Raw genomic sequence first — 21,793 nt, 5'->3', positions numbered from 1 at the left:
CTACCGCTGCCTACCCAGGTCCCCATGCCAGGAACCTGGGAATCAATCTGGACTTTCCCTCCTTCCTCTGCCCCCCGCCACCGTGTCCAATCTTTGTCCAAGTCCACTGACTTCATCTTCTTGGCATATCTAATCTCATTAGTATCTCTACCTCTTATCACCTTGCATCAGGTCACTGGCATCTCTTGCTTGGGCGATTGCAGTGGTCTCCTAGCTGGAGTATCCCAGCACCCACTCCCAAGTTGCTTTACTGTGTAACCTGCTAGTACTTGGGCCATCTGGGGCTATTCCTGTTCTTACCGACACTCGCCTTTAGGCTAATCTGAACACATTGTATATCTTCCCTGGACAAAGAGAACCCAACTCTAAAATCATTAATGGATAATGTAGGTTTTTAAAAAAAGACTTTATTTATTTATTTTTTAGAGAAAGGGGAAGCAAGAAATAAAGAGAGGGAGAGAAACGTGGATATGCGAGGGAAACATCAATTGGTTGCCTCTCGCATGCTCCCAACCGAGGACCTGCCCCACAACTCGGGCAGGCGCCCTGACGGGGAATCAAACCGGCGACCTTTCGGTTTGAAGATTGGCACTCAACCCCCTAAGCCACACCAGCCAGGGCTATTAATGGATAATGTAGTTTTAACAAAGTAACCTATGAAGTCACAGGAGAGGCTTTACACTGCAATTAAATGGAAATACTTCCTCCATTGACCTCTTAATCGCCTCTCCTTTGTCCCTAAGTTCCCTCCTAATGGCAGTACCGTCACATAGCTCACTCACTTCTCCTTTCTTCTACTGCCCTGCAGTTGCCCTCTAGTAAAATTTGCTCTCCGTCTCCTCCCCAACTCCCCTATCACTTCTATGGAGTTCTCACTCCAACATAATCCCTTAAAACCCTTCAATGGTTACTCACTGCCCTCAGTAGAGTCTAAACTCCATAAAATGGTTTCCTAGGCCTTGAAGCCCCAGCCTCAGTTCCTTCTCCCTTCTTAAACTTGCCCTAGCCAAACTGTAGGGCAGTGGGAGCTGTCCCTGGGCTGCCATGTTGTCTTCTATCTGGGCCATCGTATGTGCTGTTGCTGTCATTTTTGCCTGAAAAGCCCTTCCCTGCTTCCCTATGGTTATTTCCTGCTGGTCTTTCAGAACTCAACCTAAAGAACTCATACTCCTGGAGGCCTTTCTCATAATCTCTAAGACCGCATTAGCTGGACTCACAGAGGCTGACCCTTATCGCAACCGTGCTTTCATTGACTGTTTGAATAGCAACTTGACTACACATACACCATTCGCCTCATACAGGGCTTAAACTACAGCATGCACTTGGTGATGCTGAATAACTAGATGAGCAAAAGCTCAAAAGGGCATCCCTGCCTAGGGTCTGTGGCCTTAGCAGAGAATGGGCACCTTGAACATGAAGCAATAATTTTGGCTTCGTTTGTGTTCTGACCTGCAAAGGTTAGTACCTGGGCTCATGGGAACAAAACCCACCTTTGTGGTTCCTAGGCATTTATGATGCCTCCTAGCCATTTAGCTGTGTTCCTGCTCATCAGGAAGGCTGTACTTGCCACATCCCCATATCTGGGCACAACATATTCTCCATTAGGTATGAATCCCTTTGGTGACTTCATACAGCAAGACTGTGCACAAAACAAGCTGAATCATGACTATTCTTCCACCTAGAGTCCTATTAGGTCACTTAGCTGATTCCATGTATCTCTCTCCCTAGGAAGAATACCAAATTGTCTTCAATAGCTTTTTTTTTTTAATCTTTCCTGGCAACAATAATGGAGGAGTGGTAGAACTCAGAAGGTGCTGTTAATATCCCTGAAAATGAGGAGGTATGTGGATGTTAGGATGCCTTTAGGATACGTAAGCACCTGCAAGGCTGTGCACTTAGACTCAAAATCACATTGGACCAGGACTCTTTCCTGCTTGTCTTCATAGCTAGAAGCTTTATACATTCCAGAATACAACCGATAGTCCTGACTGTTTTATTTTAAAAATAATCTGTTGTTTTATTTCAATTAAACAAGTAGTACCTGATAATTACAGACAATTGGATGAATGCAGAAAAGCATAAATAATAATAAAATATAGAAATCACTTCCATCAAGAAATATCGCCACAAACATTGGGAAGGTTATTATCTTGAATACTTTCTTGTTGCAAGATATGAATATACACATACATAATTGTATAGAACTGAATTAATTCATAAATTTTGTTTTTTTATTTTTTCAAAATATAAAAATGAAATAGTTGAAATAACAATCTTCAACTTCACAGAAATGTATGACATCTAAACTGAAATTTCCCACAGTTGCATTCTTTAGAGACACCTGGTGTCAACCAGTTTACTAAATTCCTTCAGAATATATATGTGTGTGTATAAAACACCATTTTTAATTCACTTTAATTAAAACTAAATTAGCATGACCTTAATATCTTTCAAAACATCATTCAGTAATTGTGTAAGATTCATTATCATTGCATTGAACCACTCCCTCATAATTAGGAGTTTAAATTTTTTTTTAATTTCACAGAATGAAATTGCAGGGGCCCAGGGAAGGCTGCCTCCAAATGTCCGACATTAATTACTTTAAAATAAAGTTCCTTGACCAGCAGCCAGTGCAGGAAGGGCACATGGACCCTCCCTTGTCTCCTCGAGTTGCCAGAATAAATTTCCCCTATAAAGGTGCCCTCCTTGCTGCAAGGGGACCAGGGGAAACGCTGTATCACTAGAGTTAGGGAATCCAGGGCCCAAAAGCCTCATACACAAACCTTGTCACTCCTTTACTAATTTACTACCCAAACCCAACATTGTAGATTCCTCAGTAGTAAGCATACAAAGCTAAGTGTCCTTGTCCTGTCATTTCTTCACAAGTTTATTGTTTCTTTGTTTAGAAAAGCTGGCTGGTTCATCGTTCTGGGGAGCATCATTATGTATGATCTCCTGTGTGCACATATTAGATCGTTTTTTCTCCTGTTAATCTGGGTTTAAGGTCAATTTTATTATTGGTCCAGCCATAAGAACTCAAGTGGTAGGGAAGTCTCCTCTTCCCAGACACAATGAACACAAATAATTTATTGTGACGATATCTTATTTCCTCACGATAAAATCCAAGTGGAATTACTGGATCAAGAGGAATGTGTATATTATCGGGGCCGGATGTATGCCATTCAAATTACCTTCCAAAAAGATGATACACTCAGTAGTTATGTGTATGTTTTTTGTTTGTTTTCATTTAAAAAGACTAAAAGGTGGTGTAACTAAAGTCAACTACCTTCAGAATAGATGTTTGGTTTTATTCCCTTCCTAATGCTAGCATTAACAGTTTTTTTTAACCATTTAAACAAATTTTAATTTATTGATTTTAGAGAGAGAAAGGGAGATAGACATCGATTTGTCGTTGCATTTATTTATGCATTCATTGATTGATTCTTGTATGTGCCCTGACCAGGGATTGAACCTACAAACTTGGTGTTTTGGGAGACTGCTTTAACCAACAGAACTAGCTACCTAGCCAGGCTAACAGAGTTTGTTTGTTTTTTAAATTTTATTTATTTAATTTCAGAGAGAGGGGAAGGGACGGAGAAAGAGAGGGAAAGAAACATCGGTGTGAGGTTGCCTTTTGCACACTCCCAGCCAGGGACCTGACCGGCAACGAAGACACGTGCCCTGACTGGGATCTAACCAGCGACCCTTCGGTTCCGCAGGCCGGCGCTCAGTCCACCGGCTCTCAGTCCACTGAGCCACACCAGCCAGGACCACATTTTATAACACATTTTATACCTCCCCCCACGTACGATTACGAAAATTTTCAAATATACAGAGAGTTATAAAGAATGGTTCCGTGAACACACCGTCTAGGTCCTAGAGTTAACATTCTCCTATATTTGCTTTCTTGTATCTATCCTAGAGGTTTCATTTTTAATATGATCAATCTTTTTAGATCGAGATTCTTCTGATGCAAGGCTTCACTTTTGTAACATCCCCAGATTCAATGCCCTGCACTATGGGATGTAAATGTGAAAAGCCCCGAGGTGGGAGCCTACCGGAGCTCCTGAAGGACTCATCGCAGAAGGTGTGAGCCAGACTCCGGGTTCTAATCCTGCCCCCACTGAGACCTCCGTTTCCTCACCTGTAACAGTGGACCCCCCCCCCCCGGCCTTGGTGGGGACTAAAAGCACAAATCATAGGAAGCACTATATAACGAGAGTTGCCAAAGTTATGATCCTTTTATTCCCTCCCTATCTCCCATGAACTTCAAGTCCAAGCTATTGAGCCCATCTCAGCCCTCTTATATCCATCTTTGTCCGTCTTACAACCTCAGTTCTAAGCAATTGTAAAATGGGAACAGGGTGGTCTAGGGGGCTACTGACCTGAGAACTGAGGGCCGCTATGACCCCGCCCAGCCCAGCGGTCCGGGACTTTTTCTGGTGCAGCGGGGTGAGCTTGCGGCCTGACTCCCTCCCCCGGAAGACCCGCAAGCCGATTGACAGCTCCACCCTCTTCACTTCAGTGAGTGCTCACAAACGTCTGTGAGGTAGGCGGCGCAAGAGAGGCACAAAACTGACGTCTAGGGAGGTTGAAACACTTGCCCGAGTCCATGCAACTGTTGAGTGAATTGCCTATGAGAACTAAACCCAAGTAGCTGGACTCCACAACCTCCCTTTTGGCAGTCAGGGATCCGCCAGCACCTAAGGGGGCCGACCGCCCGAGCGCACGCGCAATCCTCGCAGCCGCGTCCCCTTTAAGATAATTCCTTCTGTGTCCTCCGACCCTTTCGCTTCCGCTCCGAGTTCCCATAATGCTGTGCGGCTGAGCGCCTCCGAGCCCGCGGGGACGCTGCGGGGGAGCCCCGGCTGAGGAGGCGGCGGCGGCATCGGCGGCGGCATCGGCGGCGGCGGCGGCGACGTGGGCTGCGGTGGGCCCGCGGCGTCCGGCGGTGCGGATGTCGGGCTGGGCGGACGAGCGCGGCGGCGAGGGCGACGGGCGCATCTACGTGGGGAACCTTCCTACAGACGTGCGCGAGAAGGACTTGGAGGACCTGTTCTACAAGTACGGCCGTATCCGCGAGATCGAGCTCAAGAACCGGCACGGCCTCGTGCCCTTTGCTTTCGTGCGTTTCGAGGACCCCCGGTGAGGCCCTGCTCCATCCACCCGCGCGCCGGCCGCGGGTCCCCGCCTTCCCTCCTTCCCTCGTCTTGCTCCCCCTCCCCCTCCGGCGCTCCCCTCCCCCCTCAGCACAGACCCCTTGCGGCGCCCCCGGGTGGAGGCTGTGGCCTCCTCGCACTGTGGACTCCGGGCCGTCCCTTGCGCCAGCGTCACTTCCTCTATTATTATTATTGGGCTTTCTTTTCACTTTACTTGAAAACACAAAGCTGGGCCTTCGGGGGGCCCAAACCCGCGGCCCAGGGATGGTGCGAATGAACGAATGGTCATTTCCTTCCTCGCGGCTGGAGAGGCACCCTGAAAGGGAAGCGGGCCAGGCTTTGGGGACCTTGGCCCCGGAACCAGAGGGGGAAGACTCGGCGGAGAGCGGGAGTGGCCAGTCGCCACCCCCCGCTCCCCGGCTGCGCGCTCGAACGCGCCGTCTTGGGGGTCACAGGCTGCCAGGCTGTAGGTGCTTTGGGGAATCGGACAGGGGTCTCTGTGACGGAACAGATCTCGGTCGGCGCGCGCCCCGCCCCACAAGGCCGGGACCTCGTCCTTCCAAAAGCTCCCGGGTTTGGAAAAAACTCCCGGTACTGGCTTGAGGGGGGGGGGGGGGGGCGTCCTCTGGTTTCACGCCTCTCCTCTACTGAGGGAGGCACGGCCAAACGCTAAGGGGCGCGAGGATTTGGAAGTTCTCCGTCCCCGAACCGGTTCAAAGGGGTCTTTGTGATTTTGCAAACTTTGTCGGCCCGGCCCGGAAAAGACTTAGGAACTTTCAAAACTGCGGTTGGAGGTTCTTAGAAGCCGCCCGACTGCGCTGGTTATTCAACTCGGGGTAAACTGGAGCCTGATCTGTGTTTTCCAGCTTTGTCTCGGGGACGCTGGGCTCTGCAGGCTTTACGGTTAGGACGGACTGGAAGTGTCTGTCTGGTGCTGAGGTGCGGGGCCAGGAGAGCATTTGAGCATTTGGCAGGACATACCCTGAGGCGTCGATTGCCATTTGCCTAAAAAAAAAAAAAAATGGAACTAGGCATTTTCTCACCTAAACTGGAGAAGGTCGCACCTCTGTTGGTAACGTTTCCCGTGTGGTTTTTGAGCAGTCTCTGTGTGTCTTAATGCCATGCTGTGTATTACTTAGCATTTTCAGCCTTTAAAGAGGTAGGTATTGTTAATAATATTTTACAGATGAGGAAACGAAGGATTTAGAGAGTTGGTAAAAGGGATCAGGGATCAAGGTAGGATTTGAACCTCCCTGTTCTGCCCTTTCAGAGATTTCATTTATTTATTTTTATGAGAAAGAGAGGGAGAGAAACATCAGTGTGTGTTGCTTCTTGCACAATTCCATACTGGGGACCTGGCCTGCACGCAGGGCACATAGTCTGACTGAGAATCGAACCAGCGACCCTTCAGCTCACAGGCGCTCGATCCACTGAGGCTCATCAGCCAGGGCCCTCATTTCTTTAATAATGGAAAAGCTGCCCTGGCTGGCATAGCTCAGTGGATTGAGCACGGTGAAGCAAGGGGTCACTGGTTCGATTCCCAGTCAGGGCACATGCCTGCGTTGTGGGCCAGGTCCCCAGCAGGGGGTGCTCAAGAGGCAACCACACATTGATGTTTCTCTCCCTCTCTTTCGCCTTCCCTTCCCCTCTCTGTAAAAATAAATAAATAATGTATATTTAAAAAAAGTAATAGAAAAGCTATTGTTTGATATCATTAGATTCCAAGTTTCAAGCAAAGCTGTGCACACACAATATGTTATTTAATCCTGACAGTAACCTTGTGAGAAAGATATTAATTACATTTAGAGATACAAAAAATTACTGATCTGCCTGGAGACAGCTCCTAGTGAACAGCAGAAGAATGATTTGAACTTAAGTCAGTTTTTATTCAGAGTCTGCTTTAAACCGTAGCAGCTCTGCCTCTCTCCCACTGTACTATAAATACAGCCAGGGTTCCACTGAGTGTTGTCTTCCTTGCTTTTAATNAGTAACCTTGTGAGAAAGATATTAATTACATTTAGAGATACAAAAAATTACTGATCTGCCTGGAGACAGCTCCTAGTGAACAGCAGAAGAATGATTTGAACTCAAGTCAGTTTTTATTCAGAGTCTGCTTTAAACCGTAGCAGCTCTGCCTCTCTCCCACTGTACTATAAATACAGCCAGGGTTCCACTGAGTGTTGTCTTCCTTGCTTTTAATCTTGTAACTAAAATCTTGATAAATGAATGTGCCTATGACAACTGAATGATGCCTTTTTTACTAGTATATTTCCAGCTCTGTCCACCCAAGCCATTCCTTCTCCCATCCAATACTGGAGAATCAACTGGTGTTTTTATGTTTCCTAGAGCCCTAGGAAAGACTAAAAGATATTTTCTCTCTTTTTTGGCGAAACTGTACCCAGATAGTGGTTTTGACGACTTCTCCAAACCATGCCAAAAGCATATGCTTGAGAGTTTTATGGTCTCACAAAACACTAAATTGCATTTGTGTTTTGAGCCGCCTTTTTAAATGGGTTTTTCTTTCTCTAGACTCAATAGTATTAGACCTTGTAGGAGAAAGAGTATTAAAGGACTAATGTGTGGTATGCATTTTGAGAAACTGTCCACCAAAGTTAGAGAAATACTGTTTTACTTGCAAAATCAGTTATCAGTTAATTTATTCCTTTTTGTTTTTGAATTAGTCCTCCTATAAGTAATCTGTTAACTCATTCATTACCATTTCATACCTAGAAAACCCTGTATGTGACAGGTGTAAAGCTTAATTCCAGTATCGTTTAAGGTCTTCAGACCAAAGCAGTATTGCATCAAAGATTCTGTTTATTTTCTCATTTTAGGTTTCCTTTGGTACTTGTTACTCATGCCCCTCACTGGGAAGTCGTTCAGTCTCTTGAGCAGCACTAACGCCAGACCTTTCTTTGCAGAGATGCTGAGGATGCCATTTATGGAAGGAATGGTTATGATTACGGCCAGTGTCGGCTTCGTGTGGAGTTCCCCAGAACATATGGGGGTCGCAGTGGGTGGCCCCGTGGTGGTAGGAATGGGCCTCCTACAAGAAGATCTGATTTCCGAGTTCTTGTTTCAGGTATGTTCTTTTGAAAAACCAAATGAGATGAGGAATGTAGAATATACTTAGTACAGTCTGGCCTTCAAGAAATGTTAGCTGTTCTTCAGTGCATGGCCTAAATGGGGCTTTCTTTCTTACAGCCTATGCACACTGACAGCCTAAAGCCCTGCCTGTTTTGCCAGTGAGGCAGGTATCTTGCAAATGAAGTTGGCCCTGGTAGTGCAACCTTGTTCTACCAAACTTGTTTCTTATAGAGGAGTTTTCTAGCACTGAAAAGGAAGCTGATGGCAAAAACCCCTTAACTGAAGATGGTTCTAAAGATGTTTTCTTTCGGAATGTCCCATGGTATTTGACTTAGTAGAAAAGACATTCCAGGAGCCAGGCTTAAACAACTTGGAGCCTGAAAAACGCCAGTTTTGTGTTTTGGGACATATGTTAAAACAGAAAAACAACTTGGCAGCTTAGGGATTGTATTAGAAAGTGCAGAACAAAATGTCTAGTGTTGACCAGTGATTAAATGATAAGCTCTGAGGTTTATTCATCTTTTGAAATATTACCACACTGGTAAAGAACTGGGGTGCTTCTCTACATTCAGGGGTGTTTTAGGGCCCTGGTGGAGTGAAATGTCTTGAGGAACCTGGCACCTTCTTCGATGTGAATATTACAGTCACAGCTGACTCCCATTGGTGCTTAAGAGTGATACTATCAGTATCTGCCTATCTTGTGTCCCTTCTTAATTAATTTAACCCCAGAACTCTATTCACTCCTTCAGGATGTCATATTTTTTCTCTCTCCATGCTGCTCTGAAATCGTGCTTAGAAAACTATTAGGAAATGGCTGCAGTCCTGAGCTGTGGACGGTAACACAGCCTTTGAGAGCAGGAGCACATTTCCCTTTCATGACACCAGGTAGGGGTGTATGACTCCCGACTAGTTTTAGCATCTGAGTCTTACCTTTCCCCCCACTGTATTGGAGAATATTGGTGATCTTTTAAGAGGTATTTTGTCTAGTTGGTCAGTTAATCACACCTACAAAAAAGCAAACAGACTTAGATTTTTGTTGCGTTGTTACCTTCTGCTACACTTTGGTTATTTTATTGGATTGTTTCAAATTCCCATATCTTGGGAACCTAGTTAGGCAAGACATCATTGGTATTGATAAATTTCATATGGAAAAAGAACTCAAAGTCTTGAGAGTGTTATATTAATTATGAAGGACAAAGAGAGGCTATGAATTCTCAAGAGATGCAAACCTATAATGAGAAGGAGTTCTTGCTGTGTTGGAAAGGCTTGTTCTGGAAGATAAGCCTGGGACCAGTTTCTTAAAGTGGTTTACTACACATACTTTAGTGCTTTTCTCTAGTTTCATCTTCCTTGCTAAGATTTGTGATTTGGGGACCCTCAGGATTTAAAAATAGTGATTGATGGAGAAGGGATCTTAGGTATTGCTGGCTGTAAACAGGGCAATTAACACAGCTGAAGGATGTGGCCTCTTATGTTCTCCATGCCCAGGACTTCCTCCTTCAGGAAGCTGGCAGGACCTGAAGGATCACATGCGAGAAGCTGGGGACGTCTGTTATGCAGATGTACAGAAGGATGGAATGGGGATGGTTGAGTATCTCAGAAAAGAAGATATGGAATATGCCCTGCGTAAACTGGATGACACCAAATTCCGCTCTCATGAGGTGGGTCCCCACCTTCTGTTGAAGAGCTTGTACCCAGTTCACTGCACCTAAAGCTGACCTAGCAGAAGTACCAACAGGTCATGCATTTGCCATTTAATGACCATTAAAGATCTATCTTTAGTGGACAGAGCCAGGGAAATTCATTTTGACTAAGCCCTTCAGGGTCATAGCAGAGGTCTGCAGTCATAGTATTTTTAACCTGGAGAGAATACTGGTACAGTCTGACATAATGTGGTGAGCTATTGTGATAGCATCCCTCTCATAACTGGTGGTCTCTCTCAGTGAACCTAAATATTATAGCTGTCCCTCCTCTGGGCTCTGCAAGCCAACTTCATCATCTCAGCCCTTCTAGGTACTGCTATTGGGGCTGAGTCGTCACCTCACTTTTCTTTCCCAAAGTAGTACAGGATCCTTTTTGAAACCTGAGCCACCTTGTTATTTTCTTGTGGTTGATCACCTCACCCTTGGGGCTTAGTTCTTGATGTCCTTCTTGGATGTCCTATTCAAGAAGGACATCTGCTGCTCTGGATATCTCAATCTGTCTGATTCTGACTACCCCTTTGAAGATAGGGGTAAGATAAGATACTACATACTAGACTACCAATTGGACTTTCTTTCTTTCTGGTTGTCCTGTCCTAACTTGCTCTAGGGTTTAGGGTTGTCTGGGGACATGAATATCTAGGCCTATTTCTTTTTCTTTTAAAAATATTTTATTTATTTCGAGAGGGGAAGGGAGAGGGAGAAAAACATCAATGTGTGGTTGCTTCTTGCATGCCCCCTACTGGGGACCTGGCCTGCAACCCAGGCATGTGCCCTGACTGAGAATCGAACTGGCCACCCATTGCTTCCTGGTCTGTTGCTCAATCTGCTGAGCCACACCAGCCAGGGCTATTTCTTTTTCTAAGGATTCACATAATCCCTAATTTTACGGCTTGGAGGTTGTGTGGTTTAGCAAGGCCCTTGGCCTGGACTAACCCCTGAGACTTGAATTTGGAGCAGAAACAAAATAGCACTTGATCAGATACACTGCAAAGCAGAGCCTCAGGGTAAATCCAATTACTACCTTCATGTGGTGGGAGAGCATCTGGCTTATTTCATTTTAAAGCATCTTTAGATCAGAGAATGCTGGCTGAAGGCAAAAGGCCTGGAAAAATGCCAGCCTAAACATGATTCCTGCTGCTTAGCTGAGCTACTCTCAACCCTGGTTCCTCCATATGCAAGACAGTCACAATAATAGCACTGTCTTACAAGACTTGCCAGGGGAAAAAACATGGAAATAACTAGAGCATCTACCCCCAGGTTCTGACACCTGGAAGATGATGAATACAGGTTAACTCCTTCCATAGGTGCCCATTGAAAGATGCCTATGAAGCAGTGGGAGATTGAACTATACGGGGGGGGGGGGGAAAAATAGGTTTAGAGTTGTGAATACGTAAAACACAGGTGTATTCTTGCATTTTCACTATTGTATTTTCCATACAAAGGACTGTAAACCTACTTTTGCTGCACCGTGTGTGTGTATATGATCTCTGTGGTCCTTTTCAGTTCTTAGGTTCTCGCGGTTAGTGGCAGTAATTCAGATACGGTAAAACATCGATCGGTTGCCTCTCGCACATGACCTGACTTGAAGCCCAACCCACAGCCTAGGCATGTGCCCTGACAGAATCAAACTGGCGACCTTTCACTTTGTGGAATGGTGCCCAACTGAGCCACACCATTGAGAGCTGATAGCGTTCCTGAAATGGGCTATGAAAGAGTACCTACCTCAGAACTGTGAGGGCTTGACGAGGTAACATCGTGCCAGGCAAATAGTTGGTGATCAGTCCTTAACTGTTACTGTTAAACAGCTGTGCTGGGTGTTGGTGTGCTTTATTCTTCTGGCTCTTATTTTCCCCTTTCCTTTGTATTCGAATTTCAGGGTGAAACTTCCTACATCCGAGTTTATCCAGAGAGAAGCACCAGCTATGGCTATTCACGGTCTCGGTCTGGGTCAAGAGGCCGCGACTCTCCATACCAAAGCAGGGGTTCCCCACACTACTTCTCTCCTTTCAGGCCCTACTGAAACAGGTGATGGGAACTTTGTCTTTATTTTTTAGGCAAACTGAGCTGCTTTGTGCTCAGAATTTACATTCCAGATTGATGATTTAGTGTCTTAGGAAATTTTTTTAATTTTTTTTTTTAAGGAAATAAAACTACATAATTTCTACCAGGGCCATATTAGCAGTGAAACATTTTCAACTGCAGAAATTGTGGTTTTGTTTCAGAAAGAACTTGTATATTTTTCACCCCTGATTATGGGGGAAAAATCAGTGTTGTCTTTGTGGGTTGTTCTGCTCTGAGATCAGCAGTTACTGTGACTGAGTGGGCCCATTCTGTTTAGAAATATATTTTAAACGTTTAGTAATTGACATGTGTGGTTGTCCTTGATTAAAGTTTATAGATTTCACCAAATAGGCACACTGAATAAATCACTCAGTTGTAGTGACAACTTACACCCAGTTGGTAAAGAGCAGGAACAGATAACTTTATTTGTGGATAAAGTTAGTTGCTCTTACAGTGGTTTGAGAACTTCCATCCCAAGGGCAGGTTCAGGGTTCTCTTACAGTTTAAGACCAAGCTTGTAAATTAAGGTGCTTAAAAAAAAAAGTGAGCATTGCTGATAGGGCAGGGAATGGGAAGAATAAAAACAGACTTTTATAAGTGGGCAGCAGTATAAAGATCAGTGGGAGTCAGCTTTAGCAGTTTGGTTAGAAAAAAGATTTCTGAGTTCTGGTTCTATCACTTTTCTAAATCTGTCTCATTTATCCTTGCCACATGGGTTTTCTTTTTTCAATTACAATGTACTTTCAGTATTATTTTGTATTGGTTTTGGATGTAAAGCATAGTGGTTAAATAATCATAAACTTTACAAAGTGTTTTCTCCGATATTTCCAGTATGCACTTGGCATCATACATAGTTATCACAACATTATTGACTAGATTCCCTATGCTGTACTCTACATCCCCTGTTTTGAACTACCAATTGGTACTTAATCCCATCACCTTTTTACACAGTCCCAGAACTGTCCCCCTGCCCCGCGACCACCATTTCATTCTCTGTGAGCCATGTGAGCTTAAAAACAACAAAACACTTGAAAAGCCACCTCCCTCCCACCCCCATACCATCTTGGATTCTGCTCAATCCAGTGATCATGGGGGTAGGGATCTACTTTGTACGAGGCTTGGGGCTATATTAAAAAAGAACAAAAAACACTTCTTTGGTGTATGACTGACATGTAAAAAACTATTTAATATATACAACTTAATGGGTTTGGGGTGAAGAATACATCCATGAAACTACCACCACCAATGCCATAGACATATCTATCCCATATGTGGTAAGAATATTTAAGATCCACCCTCAGCAAATTTTTAAAAATATTTATTTAAGAGGAAGGGGAAAGAGGGAGAGAAACAACAATGTGTGGCTGCCTCTCGCGCACCCTGCGATGGGGATCTGCTCTGTAATCCAGGCATGTGCCCCAACCAGGAATTGAACCAGCAACCAACCCCTTGGTTCGCAGGCCAGCACTGAGTCCACTGAGCCACATCAGCCAGGGCTACCTTCAGCAAATTTCTGATATACAATAAAGATTGTTAGCTATTCCAGGACCACTTTTATGTTTTTAGAAAGAGAAACTAGGTGTGACTAATAATCCCTTTTGCATGTAATCATTTTGTGATGTGGTGGATGGCTCTAAGTCCAGGAGTTCCAAAGCTATATTCTACTTGGATAACTCTTCAGACCTTAACAAAAAGTTAGCCGTCTGTTTGGAAAAAAATGGGTACCCAAGAACAAATTTGGGTGTGTTCAGTAAAGATAAAATACTGCTCAGGTTGATGGAACAGCAGCTAAAAAGGACAGCTCAGGTTGTCGCAGAGTACGATCAGATGCAGTGTCTAACGGTGACAGAAACAAAAATTCACACAAGTGCAGTTCGGTGGACAGTCTTCATTGGAGGACAGAAAGGGGGATGATGTCTTCCAAACCGAACATTTCCTTGGAAATTGACAATACTTTTCACTTCGTTTAGTGTCAGGAACTCATTGCTGTGTTTTGGCTAAATCTTTCCCAATTCTGTCTTCAGAAGAGTTAGTTACCAAAAATACTTAACCATCAATTTTTTTCAGGTTACTGAAGGAAGTGGGAACTTTAGTGTTCATAATAACAAAATACTGTCATGCTTCCATGTGTTCACAGGACACCCCTTCCTGGAATAGCTACTCAGCTCTGTGAGAAGGGCTCTTGTTCATCCAGCTTTGGCAAAGGGATATTACCTGTTTCAAAACAATAATGCAAAAGAATGTTATAGCTGAGCCTGCTGCCCAACTGGCTCTACTTAGCTAATGTATCACTTGGTTTGTCATGGAAAAATAAGCAAAGGAAATAAGTGTAGCTACTATCCTATTTTTCTCGCCATGAATATCTGAAAGAATCACAATTACAGGTGAAACCTAATTAATGCACTTGTCAGTAAGGAGCAGAGACAGGTTAATTAGCCATCTGTATGCATACAGGAGTGAAAGGAAGACTGACTGTGAACTCACTTTGTCCTAAGAAGCAAAGCCTGACAGAAGGTTCCATTTAGGAATAGCATGTGATCAGTGGCTATGTCTGCTGAAACAGTGACAACCATCTGGCCCTGAGATGGGTTTTGAGATCTTATTTCCAGTTAACTGAGGTTGCTTAGTGAATCAGAGGCATGGTTAAGAGTAGACCTCACAAATTTTTTTAGCTTTCTTTCCCATCCTTGCTGCAACCAGAGCTTTCCTTTGACTAGTTGACCTTGATCAAAGAAGTTACCCCTGAGCTGGAGGGCTGATGTTTGTTTCTGGAGGCTGCTCAGGAAAGTCCTCCTCTGAATGGATCTCCTGAACTTGAAGTTGGCATTTGGGAAGCCATCTCTACCTGAGTGCTTAGGCTAGTCCCATCCCCAAATATCTAGAGGTGTGCAGAAGTTCCAAGGACCCACTTATCTATAGAGGAGACAAAAATAATTTAACCCACCCAAGGTTCTAGATTTCATTTTTGGCCTAGAGTTGTTTTAAAGCTTCCATCTAAAATAGTTGCAGTGGATTTAAAGCTGCAAACGGATGGCTCACAGGATGCATCTGGCTTGCAGGTATGTTTTCTTTGCATGGTCTTATTTTTTTAAATTTTGAATTGGTTGCCAGTACCTGAAATCTGGGAAGTACTACACAAAATGCCAGATGTCCATGTTCTCTGGGGAAATGGGCTCCCATCCTTGCCTGGCACTAAATGAGAAGCAGTGAATACCAGCTGCCCCTTTAGGAACAGGTTGAACTCCAGACTTGCTACTGTACACACTCCTCCCCGGCCCAGCTGTTTGCTCATTCTTGTTACCAACTGGCCCCTAGAGATGAGTCTGACCCCATTAATGCTGCACCAATATGCACTTTATACTTTTTAAAATTGTTAATACGTGTTGTTATTTTCAGATTTACTGAAATGTAATTGACATACAACACTATAAATTTAAGCTGTACAACATAATGATCTCATACATATATTACCAGTTACCAGAATGAGATTATTGAATACCTATCATCTCACATAACATTTTTTTCTTGTGAGAACTTCTAATTTCTCTCAGCAACTTTCAAATATACAATACAGTACTGTTAACTATAGTCATCATGTACATTACATCTCCAAGACTTATTTGTCTTATAACTGGAAGTTGGTACCTTTTGACCACCATCATCTAATTCTAGTTTATACTTTTCAGAGTGCTTTCACATAGCAGATTTGGGCCTCACAGTTCGTCCTGTGTTCTTAGTTTACTGTGGAACAATTTTGTTAAACCACTTCAGGAAACACGTACCTGGGGGGGCCACGAAATAATCCTCCACAACTCGACGGGAGTTTTGTAGTAGTTCTTCAGCACAGTTACCTTCTACCACATTGTCGGATCTCAAGTAAAGACATCTATAAAACCAGAAGCTTAAGGTTACCTTGTCGGAGAACAGGACTTGTAAGGTGTGGGTGGGGAGGGTCAGGAGTGGGAGGAGCAGGGAGCAGCATATTCTTGAGTGCTGGTCATTGCTCAGAGGTGGAGGATCTGTGGTCAACACTGGATCAAATTACAGTCTACACTCTAGGTTCTCCCAACAACCTGTGTGGTAAGTGGCTGTTATTCCTCGGGATTGATCATGTTTAAATATTTTTGGATAATTACTAAGGGTAAATTGCTTTTGGTGGAGATAGGTTATTAAAGGCAATTTAAATACAGTGTGTTAAATCTTAACAGCACAGTTCGCCAAGGGAGTAAGTAGGATGCCTGACAGCCTGGGTATAAAGCAGAGTACCCAGAATAAGTGATGTCACTGCTGAAGGATGGGCAAAAATTGGCAGGATTGGGAGGACAGGAAATGGACTTGCAGGTAACTTGTCAGGAATGGCTCTTCAGTGACTTAAGGATACCAGCTCAGAGGTAAAACTGGGATCTGGGCTGAGTTCTGGTACTCTAAGACAGGGCTCTTTTCACTGCAGCCACCTGTGGAGGAGATAAAGCGCATCCCTTGCAGGATGTTACCACAGTTCTGGCCTAATGGCTTCGTTCAAGTATGCAGATGGCAAACCAGTGAAGCCAGACAGGAGATGAACATAACTATGAGGCCTCACTACTGTTTCAAGGTTTAGGTGTGCATGACAGGAGGTCTAAGCCTGCTTCCAGGTCTTTGGGCTGAAAAACCAGCAGTCTGCTCAGTCGCTGAGAGGGGAGCGGCCAAGGTATTAATGTTCTGAGTCAGGCAGAGACCTAGGGCTAGACCTAGTGGGACAAAGGGGCAAGGATGTGACATGCACATCTGGGCAGAGGCTGCCTAGAGGGCTAAGTTGTAAGAAAGGATTAGGGTATTTGGGGTTGGGGTTTTTTGTTTTGTTTTATTTTGGGGTTTTTTTGGTGGCACTTAGCCTAAGGCTAAACACGGTAAACACTAATAGTCTGAAGAGTAGACAGCTGGAGTCCATTCCAGGATCTGGCATTGTCTTAACTATGTGATCTTTCTAGATCTGAAGGGTTTTTTTTTTAAGTTATCTTTTAATTTTATTTATTTATTTTTAGACAGAGGGGAAGGGAAGGAGAAAGAGGGAGAGAAACATCAATGTGTGGTTGCCTCTCACGTGCCCCCTACTGGGGACCCAGCCCGCAACCCAGGCAGGTGCCCTGACTGGGAATCGAACCAGCGACCCTTTGGTTCACAGCCTGGGCTCAATCCACTGAGCTACACCAGCCAGGACCAGACCTGAAGTTTTTTCCAAAAAAAGTGAAGGTTGCACTAGTATTTTTTTGTTATACATACAGGAATTATGTGTTTAAGAAAACTTGGAGAACAAAAATAAATATCCATAAAGGTGACCACTGAACTTTCTGGAGTTTATATTTCTGTTGCGCAGTAAAACAAAATCGGTAAGAGCGTGCGTGGGCTCCTAAATCACAGCTGGATTCAAACAACAGCAATGAGTGTTTTTGCCACAGCCACCTTCACGTGGCATATGCAAATTACTTTAAAAATTTTTTTAATTGATTTTAGAGGAGGAAGAGAGAGGCAGAAACTGATTTGTTTTTCCACTTCCTGATGCACTCATCTGTTGATTCTTGTATGTGCCCTGACTGGGGAATCAAACCCACAACGTTGGCATGTTAGGACAACACTAACCAAGTAAGCCGCCCAGGCAGGGCCATATGTAAATTACTGTTCCTCTCCATGCATCAGCTTATTTGTAGAATGCTTCATAGAATTGCTGGAAGATTAAATGATGTTTAAAAAAGATACAGTAATGTCAGTAAGAAGTGGATGCTGAACAGCACTGCTCCTTTTTAGAGTGAGTGCTGTCCAAATAAGCCTCAGTCCCCACTACTCATTCAGAGTGTAACTGGTACTTTACTTGCCATAATCATGCTTAACCTGCCTACGCCCTACAGACAGACAGGATGCTAACTTTTCTTGGCCTCTGGGAGGAAAATCTCTACCTCTACCAACAGGTTGAGAGATAGTGCTTGCCAAGAGTTGATCTAGTAACAACTGATTTATTTATTCATTTCGTTACCAGGTTTCCTACATAACATTTCCAGAAAAACAAAATTCACCCCTTGAAATGTCACACATTTCCACCTAATTACTATTTATGATGAAGTTGTATCTAGAATAAACCCACACCACCCTGTTTTCTTCATCATAGGCTGCTGAACCCAGGGTCTCTGAGAGGGGCACGCCATGCAGACCCTTCACTTGGCAAGTCACTTAGCTTTTCTTGACCCCGGAATCACGAGTAAAACACTAAACAGGAATTGATAAGCTCTTTAGGTGTCTGTGAATCATTGATTGACTAAGTGCCTACCTCACCTGGTCTTTCTCAGTCCAAGTTCGACAAGAGAATTTAGCCCAGGTACTGTAGGACAGCCATTTTCACAATCAAGTGTATGTCTGGGCTACTATTACTTAGGAACTACCCTCGGGAGAATTGAAGAGAATTACTTGGATCTGTGTTCTGGTTCAGAGGAGAAATCCTGATTGAGAAAGTCTTCAACTGTGAACTAGAAATCCCTGCCTTCCAAAGCTCATAGATATTTAAACCAGTAACTGTGGGAAATGCAAATATAATAAGCACTTAATGTAAAGCAATACAGCACCACAAAGGAAAGAAAGGCGGCTATGCTGGCCCTTGGGCTGATGGTAGGACAGCTCTGCTGTTGCAGTTTCTGCCCTTCCCTGGATTCAGGCTGCTAGGAGTCCTTACTGTGGTCGCCACCTTATTACCTCCATCACCTACAAGCCTTTTCTCTCCCTCCTATTTTTTTTTCTAGTTTGATGCTAACCATTTTGATGGAGAGTTTTTGATTCAAATAAGGCTCTGAGGGACGTCCTAAGCATTGAAGTATTTGGCTGCAATCAGAGATGTCATCCAAGTCAGTCTCTGGATTTGAGATGAGGATGATCAAGTTTCCAGGGGTGGACTTTGGATGGCTTATGTAAAGCCGTAAGGCTCTGAGTGCCAAACCTGGAAATCTCTGACTCCCTGTGAAACCTTGGGGTGTGTTACATAACCTTTGTGACCCTTGGTTTCTTCATCTATAAGAGATCCTAGTATTTGCCTTCCAGGGTTGTGATAACTGAGTTAATGCATATAAATATTAGTGCCTGGCATGTAAACATGCTAATGCTTTTTAATTCAAACCAATTGATAGGCAACATGTTCAAAACATGAAAGTCCTTCCAATGTCACATCTCTGAAATAGAATCGTAAGTCAAACTGGTTTCCAAATTTATGGCAAGACTGCATATCACTGCATACCAAGTCACTATTCCAGCTATCAGACCCAAATCCCTTTCATCATCTCCACAAACCCTCCTGTGAGTAATAGTTGCATTTCTTTACCCTCTAGGTGACTTGGGGAATTATGACTGTCTTGTGTTTCTGTTCCCTACTTTTCCAAAGAGGTTAGTAAAGAACAGTCAGCAAACATTTACTGAGTGTCTGCTCAGTGCTATATACTGAGAACATGGTGAGCAATAGCAAACACGCTGCCTGAAGGTGGATGAACAGGAGTAGAAAGGCAGAGAATCCAGAATCACTCAAATAGATGTATGAAATACATGTAAAATTCCAGCATTTACTGAAAATCATGAGAGCTGCAGGTCTTGAAGAGGCAGCAGTTGAAATCGTTAGAAATGAGGCAACAAACAGGAGTGGGATGGATGGGTAAAGACAAAGACCTTGAAGAAAAAAATGCGGAGCTAGAGGAATTGAAAGTGACAGCACTGTCTTGGAGAGGTGGGCAGGGCCCCCGTTAAAAGGTGCCCTGCCTGCTGTGGTGAAACTTTCATTTTTAAGCTATACCCACCTGAGAAGGATTGGGTAGAAGAATGACATCAGATTTCTGTTTTGAAATGCTGTGTAACTTTGTGTAACAAACTAGTTAAACTGTATAGACCTGAGCATCAAAATACAAAATAAAAGCTTTGAAGGAATCAAAGACAAGTTCAGAACAGGAAGCCAGCAAGCAGTTTACTCAGAGGTTATGGTTACAGGTGGGTCTGCTGTCCCCATTGGCACTGATTAATGGCACTAATCTTGTTCCCATTTGAACTAGTTTATGTTTTTAAAAAATTCCATCAGGCAAAGTCTAGGACAAAGTTGTAGATTACCCCTATTTTTATGACTACATATCCATCCTAACTAAAAAGCTGCAGTGCCAAACAGCAAACAAGTCTGTTTTTCAGAGAAGAACATTAAAAAAAAAAAGATTAGGCAACAATTAATTGTAGAGTGGGTAGAGGCTGTGCCCTTTCAGTAGTTGAGCCAGTCAATCTGTCAAAGATCCTGCCCCTCCTTCCTGCCTTACACTACACTTCACTGCTTGTGTTATTCCTCTACACCCTGAGGTATCTGTTTTGGCCCTTGGTATAAAATGAAAAAAACCTTCCCTCTGCATTCCCATTTTCTTTAAAACTAACTAGATAAGTTTCTTGCATGCCCTTTCAAGAAACAAAAAATTGAATGCATACACCCCCAAAATAGGTGACACAAAGCATTGATAATATTTTACACAATGTTCTGAACTGTGCCTTTATTGAATATATCTTAATGACCTTTCCATGTCAGCATATGTAGTTATTTGTTTCATTATTTTTAACAGCTGCTGAATAGTCCCACTGTATTTTGATGATGCATTTAGCCACGGAGGACACTTAGATTGTTTCTGTGTGGTTTTTTTTTAAACTACGAACAGATTTGCATACTCTGGACACTTTGTGTACACATTTTGATGCACTTTCAGAGATATTTCCATAGGGAATCACTAGATCAGAGAATATGTAATTTGAAAAATAAAAATTTGAGACGGGAATTCATCAGTAAGCAAATGAGACATGAACTCATTCTAATAGCAAGAGACAGCAAATGAGCAAAAATAAGCAAGAAAACTATCTGAAGAAAACCCAACAGGCTAAGGAAGGGGAATTGGGAATTTAGAGTGGTCAGAAGAGGCCCTTCAGAGGAAATAAAGTAGGACCTGCCAAAGAGACAGACTGTCCAAGAAAAAAGGAACTGCACGTGCAAACATCCTAGAGAAGGAAATAATTTGGCGTGTTGGAAAGACAGCAATGAAGCCGATGTGGCTGAACTGATAAAAGCAGTACGTCCGAGTGGAAGGCAGTGAGTCTGTGAAGCTTCGAGGATGACCAGCAGTTCGGATTTTGTTCCTAGTTACACTGGGAGGCCTTGAAGTATTCAAACGAGAGCGATAGGACACATAAACAAGGAGAAGAGTGAAAGCACTTACCGCGGGGTGATCGTGGGCAAGTTCCTGCATCTCGCCTAAAGCTTTCTCCCTCTGTGAAATGAGACACTAATCGCTACCCTCAATGGCTGCGGAGGCGCCTCAGGCAAGGCTCGGGGGCCCGCAGTCGGGAGTTTACCTGTCCTCCAGGACTGACTCCATGGGCTCCACCCCGTCCGTGTCCACCTCGCGGAGCCGGTCGGCGAAGGCGATGGCTGCTTCCAGCCGCGCCACGGCCTCTTGGCTGCCGAAGTCCACGAGCGCTAGACGCTCCAGGTGTTTGATCACATCCGCGGTGATTCGCCCACTTCCCTGGAGCGGGGGTCGGGCAAAACAGGTTGTGGGTCACGGGTGCAGCATGCTGCGCCTCCAGAGCTGTTTCACCACGCGTGCAGACACCCCCACCTCCCAGCCTTTACCTGAGGCTCTGCCTTGGAAGTGAAGCCCCGGCGCCCACCCACCCAGACTCGAAGGACCAGCCGCGCAGCTCGCGCCCACATTTCTCCTCTGCTCGGCTTCCGTACCGTGCTCTACGTAAGCC

At 44.1% G+C, this 21,793-nt stretch overlaps 2 protein-coding genes across 3 annotated transcripts; one reads left to right on the top strand and one right to left on the bottom strand.

Moving 5' to 3' along the window:
- The first annotated feature begins 4,800 nt into the window (after positions 1 to 4,800).
- On the top strand, positions 4,801 to 12,554 carry SRSF9 (serine and arginine rich splicing factor 9). Of its 2 annotated transcripts, none has more exons than XM_037052252.1 (4): positions 4,801 to 5,145; positions 8,081 to 8,241; positions 9,705 to 9,907; positions 11,826 to 12,554. In XM_037052252.1, the coding sequence occupies exons 1-4, from the start codon at positions 4,958 to 4,960 to the stop codon at positions 11,967 to 11,969; spliced, it is 696 nt and encodes a 231-aa protein (XP_036908147.1). In that variant the 5' UTR covers positions 4,801 to 4,957; the 3' UTR covers positions 11,970 to 12,554. The 2 variants fall into 2 exon arrangements, with proteins under 2 accessions (XP_036908147.1, XP_036908148.1); XM_037052253.1 differs by having other exon boundaries at positions 4,804 to 5,145; positions 9,735 to 9,907.
- Positions 12,555 to 13,526: 972 nt separating this feature from the next.
- On the bottom strand, positions 13,527 to 21,780 carry GATC (glutamyl-tRNA amidotransferase subunit C). Its single transcript, XM_037052254.1, has 4 exons — positions 21,672 to 21,780; positions 21,392 to 21,564; positions 15,793 to 15,896; positions 13,527 to 14,224 (listed from the first exon to the last, which is right to left on the bottom strand). The coding sequence occupies exons 1-4, from the start codon at positions 21,750 to 21,752 to the stop codon at positions 14,172 to 14,174; spliced, it is 411 nt and encodes a 136-aa protein (XP_036908149.1). The 5' UTR covers positions 21,753 to 21,780; the 3' UTR covers positions 13,527 to 14,171.
- Positions 21,781 to 21,793: the final 13 nt, after the last annotated feature.

This window comes from Sturnira hondurensis, unplaced genomic scaffold (genome assembly GCF_014824575.4).
Source record: "Sturnira hondurensis isolate 20B ecotype Veracruz unplaced genomic scaffold, ASM1482457v3 Scaffold0007406, whole genome shotgun sequence".
NCBI classification, from domain to species: domain Eukaryota; kingdom Metazoa; phylum Chordata; class Mammalia; order Chiroptera; family Phyllostomidae; genus Sturnira; species Sturnira hondurensis.
The sequence above is the reverse complement of the archived record's forward strand: the minus strand, read 5'-3'. Positions and strand labels throughout refer to the sequence as shown.